At 30.1% G+C, this 9571-nt stretch overlaps 1 protein-coding gene across 1 annotated transcript; it reads right to left on the reverse strand.

Annotated features, from left to right (window-relative positions):
* Positions 1-5969: 5969 nt before the first annotated feature.
* LOC140892346 (probable long-chain-alcohol O-fatty-acyltransferase 3) lies at positions 5970-7395 on the reverse strand. Its single transcript, XM_073301197.1, has one exon. It carries the CDS (start codon positions 7213-7215, stop codon positions 6157-6159), a length of 1059 nt encoding a protein of 352 aa, XP_073157298.1. The 5' UTR covers positions 7216-7395; the 3' UTR covers positions 5970-6156.
* Positions 7396-9571: the final 2176 nt, after the last annotated feature.

A 9571-nucleotide genomic window follows, 5' to 3' on the forward strand; every position in this document is an offset into this window, starting at 1 on the left:
AAATGACAATTACTATGTTCTTCTTGCAACTGAAAATTAAAAATTAAATTATCATTTGAAGTCTTGTCTCAATTCTATATATGTTGCTATTCAAGGTAAACATATTTGGAATCATAGAAACTATATAATTCATGTGTAATGCATCTTGTGTCCAATTTATATAATATGAAACGAAATTAAATTGATGAATTTGAAGAAAATGTATGGGTTTCATTCAATGAAATTGATATAAGTGGCCTAATTTCAATAATAATTTCAAACATTTACTAAATAATTAACCGAATTGGTGCAAAATTAATAATGGATGATGAAAGAGTAGGGAAGCGAAGAATGAAGCAGAAGGAAAATGAGAAAGAGCTACTGATCGATCGTTGTGTTTGCCTTGTTTCTACAGGCTGTAACAAGCCCATGATTAAAATAGACCATAAACCTGAGCTCTAAATATTGGGCTATAGAACTAATTTGATGGGGAAAAAAAACTTAGCTCAAGCTAAAGAAATAATTTTTCTCATGCTGTATAAATTGCACATATATTAATAGCATAAAATTTTATTCTCAGCCTGGGCTGGAGCCAACCCCAGCCTTTGGGGTGGCTCCGTCCGCCGGAGAAAATTTCGATTTTACGTAATTTTATTTGACTAAATTAATGAGGGCTAAGGTCATCTCCAACCCAAAATTTCATTTTAAAGCAACTCTATTTTAAAACAGTGCAATTTCTGCACCAAATATGACATTCATCTCCAACCTACCTACTTCAAATCTTACTCTAAAAAGAATATTTTCGAAATATTCCTTTTACTTTACTGTTTTATGCTATTTTTTATTATTTATAAAAATATTTTTATAAATTTTCATTAATTAATTATATTACATTTAGTTTTTATACTATTAATATTATAATATCAATAATTATGATAATATTAATAAAATGATCAATATATTAATTTCATATTATTATAATAATAATATATTATAAGGAATTAAACATAAATTGTTCCAAATGATGAAATAAAATAAAAGTACATGATATAAATTAGAACAACACAATTCTAATCCTAATAATTAATAAATATATTTTAATTATTATAATATAAACTAAATATTTTTTAAATAATAACTTATTTATAATTCATTATTAAGATTTAAAAATTATTTTTAAATTATTATTGTTATTTTTATTAATTTAATTATTTTATTTTATTATATAAATAATAAATAAAAAACAATAAAAAAATTAAAACCCCATGCGTCAAATTTGACGCGGGTTCTTGACGCAGCGAAGAAAAATCATGGGACGCTATTTGAAAGTAGCGTCCGAAGAAAAATTTCGGTATTTACCGGTATATCGATATATTAAAATATTATATACAAATTTAAAAATATATAATATTTTTATACAATAAATTTTTAAAAATATAAAGTCGTTTTTTTTTTTTATAAAACAGTATATACCGATATCGTACCGAAATCTCGGTATACTGTAAAATTTTGGTATATTGGTATGCTAGTTATAGATATCGAAATTTTTGGTATATCAAAATTTTCAATACGGTATCGGCATAAGAAAAGAAATTTTCGGTATACCGAAATTTTCGATACGGTATTGGTATAAAATTTTCTTATACCGTAATTTTTGGTACGATATACGGTATGTATTTTTCGGTACGATACGGTATGACACCCTTAATTTCGGTACATCACAAATAGTTTACACAATTATCCCTCTAAATTAATTAGCAAAGTAAAATAATTAATATTTATTTATGAAGTTCAATTTTCATATATATTGAAAATCCTATTTATTTATCTATAAATTTCAGTTTTCACGTTGATGTCTTTAGCTAATTTTATCATAATTTTACAAATAAAATTTAGCGATAATATTTTATATTATTATTAGCCATCTTAAATTGAATCAATCAAATCTCACTTTCTCAAGTTTTTGACTAATTAGAACTCAATTTCTTGTCGTATAGAATTTTATCTACATATATATCTTACCTAGCTACTTTCTCACAATAATCTTTTTCACGTAATTTAATTAAAAAAATGGGAAAATTGCTTTTTTGTTCTATATGTTTGTTACTTTACGATTTCAGTCCTTTATATTTTCAGATTTCAGTTTTAGTCTGCTATCTATATTTTTTTGGAAATTTTAGTCTTTTTTCCGACGTGGCGCAGACGTGACACCAATTCAGTTATGATGTGGAGCTGACGTGTATAGTGTCATGTAAGCATTTTCGAATAAAAATGACCGAAATTGCCAAAAATAGGAACATGAAGGACTAAAACTGAAATATGAAAACATAGAGGATCAAAATCGCAAAGTGACAAAAATACCAGATCTCATACAAAATATATATTATATATAAATGTGTATTGTTGATACACATTCGAGGAAAATATTGATGAGCTCAATATTTGATAACATACGGAGCTCTTGTTTTTTTTTTTCAATAGCTAACTCAAATAAACAGTCAAAACATGATATTTGAGTTACTGTACGTACAATTTAAAAAGACTTGAGTATTTGTACAATTATCATCAACTATACTTTTTGGTAAAACGACAAACATTATCTTATCTACACAACCCCATCATTTCAATTTTACAATGTATGTAATATACATGTTAAAATTTATTATAATTTAAATAGCTCTTCTCATTAGATCAAAGAACATATATATATACTTGTCCACTTATGCGGTCGATTGACTCGTACGTGCAGACAAGCTGTACGTACTCATATACAACTTTGAGATAATGAAGCTTGGTCATGGAGATTAATTGTAATACAAGAAATTAAAAAAGAGTAAACAAATGGTTACTTCCTGAGATGAAACTGATCATATTATTTGATTATTTATACATAAAATCTTGACTCCTCTATCCAACTAGTCAATCGTTGTATGCAGAAGCTCGCCTATAAATTGAGACAACTCTTGGAGACATTTTTCATCCAAAGTTTTGATCAGAACTTCAATATTACAACAATAATAGAAAAATGGGTTCCAAGAGTTTAATGTTTCTTGGCCTTCTGTTTGCTGTAATGATGCTGATATCTTCCAGCATGGTTTCTCTTGCTGCTCGAGCTGATCCCGCGACGACGACCACGGTCACTGAAACTAGTGAGTTCAAACATTTTATAGCAGCTTCCTTAATGCCGACTCTTTGTTTCTCTTCTTTTCTTTACATTTTTATTTTCGAAATCATTGATCATTGAGTCAATATTAATAACATGCATCATGATCATCATTTATCTGTCATTATCGAGATCCTTCGCTAATGTGGAGTCTTAAACGTACGTAATGGCAACCATTTCAGTCTTGTTATTTAATTTTTGTACATGATCCGGGATATACATGCATCATATATATATATATATATATTTATATATATATATAGAGTTCTTTTATGATTTTCAACAACTATGCCCAACTCCGTGCCCACGATGTACAATAGGTGAGTTGAACAACACAATTGGTGAGTTGACTTATACATAGTGGGCACGGAGTTGGACATAATTGTTGGGCACCATAAAAGAACTATATATATATAACTGGTAGTACTCTTGTTTGGATTCTTTGGAAGAGAGTGACGCTGAAGTGGATGGATGGCATGGAGGGCACTACCACCACCACCACCCATGGCACTGCCGCCACCCTCCGTGCCACGAGGGTACCGGAGACCATGAAGAAGCATCAGGAGAAGTAGATGGACATTTTAAGCCCAAACCTAAGAAGTGCAAGCATTGGCCTCACTGTTAGGCCTCGGTTATATCGCGTGCATAGAAGCACTAGTATTATGTGATGTTTGCTTATGAATAAGGTTCATGTTGGACCAACGAGCTAATTAAACTATCTGTATAATTTAATTAGCTCGATATGATCAGTTTGTGAGTTGAGTTATCATTTGATATTCTGCTATGGTTTGTGTCATATATATGTGCTTGTATGTGTACGTGCATAATCGATTTTTGCCACATGCAAAAATCACCTATAATAAAATTTGTTTGTGAGTTTATTATAATTCTATTATATAGTAGAGTTCAATATATCAATCATAGATCTAATGGTTCAATGATTTACCATATTAACTCTATATTATTGATTATACTCATTAACCCTACTATACCTAGCTAAATGCTTTAGCCACTAAATCGAAGTTCAAACTATGGAAACTCTTGCATATTGACTTGTGCGACGTGCGTAGATCACGTAGTACTACTCTTGATTTATTTTTTTTATAACATAAAAGTGATATATATTAATTGTCATCCAAATCGAAAGTACGCTGTACAAAAGGCCTAATAAAACGAGTAATAGCATCATCCCCATCCCACATTTATGCTTGGCCATCACAACATTTCGAGTCAAAGCATGTGCTAAAACATTCGAAGAACGATGCGAGTAAACAATATATAGAACCCTTTGGATGTTCTTCAAGAAGCTACAACTTGTACTTAAAAGTAGATCTCTAATTTTTGAATTTGGATGGAAGGAATAATTGTAATTTATAGGGGAGAATTATAATTTTGGTCCTATAATTTGCACATTTTCCATTTTTTGTCCTGTTAAAAACAATTTTGTAATTTTAGTCTTGTAACTTGCATATTTTTTTTTTCATTTTTGGTCCTATTAACATTAATTCGCATTTTTAGTCATGTAACTTTCATGAATTTTTCACTTTTAAGTCATGTTAACATTGAATTTACAATTTTAGTCATGTAACTTGCATTTTTTTTTTTATTTTTAGTCCTATTTGCATTGAATTTTCACTTTTTTGTCTTGTAACTTCTATATATTTTTTCTTAGTCATATTATCGATGAATTTATATTTTTAATTTCATAAATTTCATACTTTTTTATATTTTTATATATAATATATTATGATTTACATATTTTAAAGGTTTTAAAATTTAAATGAATTAAATAACAAAAATTCAACTAAAATTATTCAAAACAATTTTACACTAAATATCATCTTATAAAATACATAATATAAATTAAACTATTAATCTAATGTGAATCATGTTTTTTTGGTTTTAGTTTTGATATATAATATGAAATCGAACCATATAATTTTTTATTTTAAATTTTATATCCGACCAAAATTACATTTTCGTTTTGGTATTTTGTTTCTTGAGTTTGGATTTATGGTCTTTTTTTAAAACAAAATCTTAAGTACTCACGTCATCTATGCTTGTCACAAGATAAAAAAAATTTCAAATAATTTTTAGTTGAATTTTTGTTGATTCATTTAAATTTTAAAAGTTTTAAAATATGTAAATCATAATATATTATGAATAAAAATATAAAAAAAATATGAAATTTATTGAATTAAAACTATAAATTCATCGATAATATGACTAAAAATAAAAATATATGGTAGTTACAAGATAAAAAAAATGAAAATTATATGTAAACTGTACTAAAAATGAAAAAAAATGCAAGTTACAGGACTGAAATTGTAAATTCAGTGTTAACAAGACTTAAAATGAAAATTCATGAAAGTTACAGGACTAAAAATGCGAATTCAATGTTAATAGGACCAAAAATGAAAAAAAAAATGCAATTTACAGAATTAAAATTGCAAATTTACTTTTAACAGGACCAAAAATGGAAAATGTGCAAATTGCAGGACCAAAAGTATACTTTTTCCAATATTTATAGATATGCAAACGAATTAAATATTAATTTTTAATATTTGATGTAGCACTCTAATTAATTTTTAATTTGGAGTGAAACTAGCTAGCACGCAAAACGAATTATCTTTTGTATAAATTAAATTGGCTTGAAGTACTCGTTTGAATTCATGGAAAGATGATGCCAAGAACGGAATATTTCGTTCTATTTATTTAGTCGTTGGAACATGTGGATCTCACGTATATTTATAACACGCTTTAATCAATGGCTATTATGCATGTGGAGCGGCATAAAGTATATAATGCTGCCAAAGAACTAATTTACCCATTCAGGTAATGAAATGAATTATTGAGACCATTTACAATGAATTATTGAATATAATATGTTGTCACTCAAAATCACTAGCTACACAGAAAAGTTTATTCCATTAATATCTCGTACGTGATCGAATCTTTAAGATATCAAAACTATATAAAAATGACACAATAAGGAAAGGATTATATGTAATAAATCATCCCCGTTTCCGGCCGATATACAACCATGATTCCGACAACTTCTGCCTCACAACCTCGCCGGCGAACCGGAACTCTTCGAGTACTCTCGCATCGGCACCGTTCCTGATCAACGGCGGAAAGAAAAGCCAGAAGCTAGTCCCCACCACAAACCCCACCGTCAACAACCACCGCACCGACGACGGCAGCCGCCACTTCTTCCGGTCCAGAGCCAACTTCAGACCGAACTCCGCCACCACACACACCCCTTGAACCACAAAGAAAGCCGTGGTCTCCCAAGAAGGCCGGGCCCGCGTAACGTACCAAAACAACAGCTCGTGCATGAGCCCGGACACAAGAAACGCCGCCACCACGGCCGGAACCGCCGCCCAATCTCTCCCGAGCACCGCCGCGGCCGCCGATCGAACGGGCTTGTATATCACCTGGCGCAGCAAGCTGCTGACCGTTATGTTCCACCTCCTGCCCCAGAATTCTTGAAGGGAGGTCGCCAAGTACGGCTCGTCCGACGCGGGCTCCAGCTCCAGCCCGACAAGAACCCGAACCCAGAAACTCGATGCAGAAACTATAACATCCACCATTAAAAACACCAGACAACAGTACCCGAGCAACAAAACAATGGGGTGTACGTGTTCTTTCTGGTCGGTCAACACAGCTAGCAGCAGCAAGAAAACCGGGATCTCGGTGGCCAAATTCAGCGGCAGCTTCTTGGGTTTCCGCGGCGGCGGGGTGCGGTTTTCCGGCCTTATCACGAACGGAAAGGCGGCCATGATCACGAAAACGACGAGAGATTTAGTGGGGTTGGATGAAAGCGGGCCCTGATCGAAGGCATAAAGGAGTAGCTTGAAATTGGCGAGCCATGTGAAGAGGAAAGCGATGTTTGCGGCGAAGAAAGCAGAGGTTAGAAACAGAGGAAGAGCTGCGAAAAGGGAGAAAACAGGGAGAAAAGAAAGCAGGCGCCATTTTCCTTTGGGTAATCTTGATGAAATCAGATGGCAGTAACAGAGACAAGTGATCACCGCTATGCTAACATTACACAGATTCTTGATTTCATCTTCCATTTTTTTATCTGTATAGAATTAAGCTTATGATTCAGCTAGCTAGTAAAGTGTAAACTGACATTTTTTGTGTCTTACCAAACAGTAAAAATAGAGATCAAAACGTCGAAAATAAAGAAATAGTAGTAAAAGAAAAAAGTGGTGTAATTGAAAAGAAAATGATTCCGCTTTCAGAGAAAGAGATGATAATGGAATATGAATATTTGTAAAGCGCAACAGAGATGCTTTTTTCAACCTTTAGATTGTGTGATGGTTAATTATATGTCCTTGGAAAAAGCCAATGTTGATTTTTTTTATCTTTCGAAAACTACCACTGATAAAGGTGTTGAATTATTGTTTGGAAGGTATTATATATATATATATATATATATATATATATATATATATATATATATATGAGTAATGCTATATGTATACGAAATATTACACATTGGATTATACAATGCACTTGAAATTATATGATTATAACACTCCGTGTACATGTAGCGTTACACATATATTTGAATGAGAAAAATTACATTTTTTTTAAATAATAAATTCATTAAACCACGATATCCTTCGTTGCAATTAAAGATATCACATGTTTGCTTTTTTTTTTTTCTTTTCTTTTCTGTTTTTTTTTTTATAATTTTAGTAATCTATATTTTGTTGAGAAAATTAAGTTTTGATATCACATGTTTTCTTTCTTTCTTTTTTCTTTTAAAATTTTAGTAATCTATATTGTCGAATTTGATCGGTCCGTTTTTTGTCTTCTTATTTTTTTACAATCTTAATTATTTTTAATTAGTAGTATTAATATGACAATACACGGGTCGGAGTACTCAGCGTCACATCAGCGATATTGATGCAATATTAACGACATGTTGAAAAAAAATATTAAAATTATCAAAATTAATGGGCTATTAACGTCACGTGAGGATAATTTTCTCTTGCTATTTATTCTTATGTAATGTTTGAAATTTTCTACTTCACAAAATTTAATTTTACGAAGGAAAAAACTAAAAAATTCTTCTTATAAGCAATCTCAAGTATGTGAAATTATTGTCAATGTAATGTAACAGAGAATATTACAAAATTGTCACATGTGAATTTATTGTCAAATACTACGTACCTTAGGACGTGTAAGCATGTATGCTTGTGCATTCATTTCTATATATATATATATATATATATATTTCAACATTTCTATATTGTATGTTTATGTATTTATGCTTGTATCGACACAAATTTGCATGATTGAAGTAGATGGAAAGAGAGAAGGTGGTCCGTGATCTAATTAAGTTTGAGGGATATAATTTAATTAAAATTTTCCAATTTGAAAATTATCACATAAAATAAAACTTGAAATGGCCGAATAACTTATTTTTCAAGCTTTGTGGTACAATTTGGATCGCGAATGGGTTGATAAATCATGTTATAAAACTAAACCAGAATGAGAATATAATAATTTTTTAAGGTAAATATCAATTTTAAGCTTATGTATACAGGTCCGTCTCCATAAATTCAGAGACACTAGGCTAATTGTTAAAGAAAGGTTTTATATAATTTTTTTATTAAATAAAAATATTACATACAGTTAATAATTAAATGAACATAATTATCATCAATATCTAATTTAATAAACTGATATGCTATAATTATTAAATTATAAGAAATGAAGTTTATAAGGTAAATCTAATAACAAAATACCCCTAGTGCTTTTTGTTGCACAAAATTGACAATTAAATCATTGTAATCACGTATAGCTATCATATTTTTTTCAATAGACAATATGATCAATTATAAGATTCTAGAAACTCGAAGAACAAATTCCAAAAATCAAATAATAAAAATAAAAACATAAACCACAACACACAAATATACAAGAAAAAAATATTCAATAAAAAAAGGACACATTAGTTGACCTAATTTGAATAATCTAGCTCACCTGAGAAGAGCAATTTAACAAAGAAAAAACATTTTTTAAGATAAAACGTGGTTTTTTTTTTACTTTATAAAAGGAGGAGAAACAAAAATACAAAAATTGATCATTATTTCAAATTTTTAACAAAATAAATTAAAAATTCATCCAAAATTTTAAATAAAAAACAAAAAAAATATTTTTTTCGAGGCCCCATCTAAGGGGAGAACCTAGGCTACTACCTAGAGTGCCTCCCCCTAGAGTCAGGCCTGTGTATGTATACAATTACGATATTTTTTTTTAGTCATGTATATTTCATTGACTCAATTATAATTATATAGTGAAAACAATCTTTCTGATCAAAACTGCATCTCGAATCCATGCTCAAGTTCCGTCGGTTGTGCGGGCAGTTTCATTACATTGTTGTATCGTGTAGTTGTAATATTGATGAAATATTGT

Source organism: Henckelia pumila, chromosome 3 (assembly GCF_033568475.1).
Source record: "Henckelia pumila isolate YLH828 chromosome 3, ASM3356847v2, whole genome shotgun sequence".
NCBI lineage: Eukaryota > Viridiplantae > Streptophyta > Magnoliopsida > Lamiales > Gesneriaceae > Henckelia > Henckelia pumila.

Bases quoted from the DNA above. Each gene is read 5' to 3' on its own strand.
- LOC140892346 (XM_073301197.1), bottom strand. From the start codon at position 7,215: ATGGAAGATGAAATCAAGAATCTGTGTAATGTTAGCATAGCGGTGATC.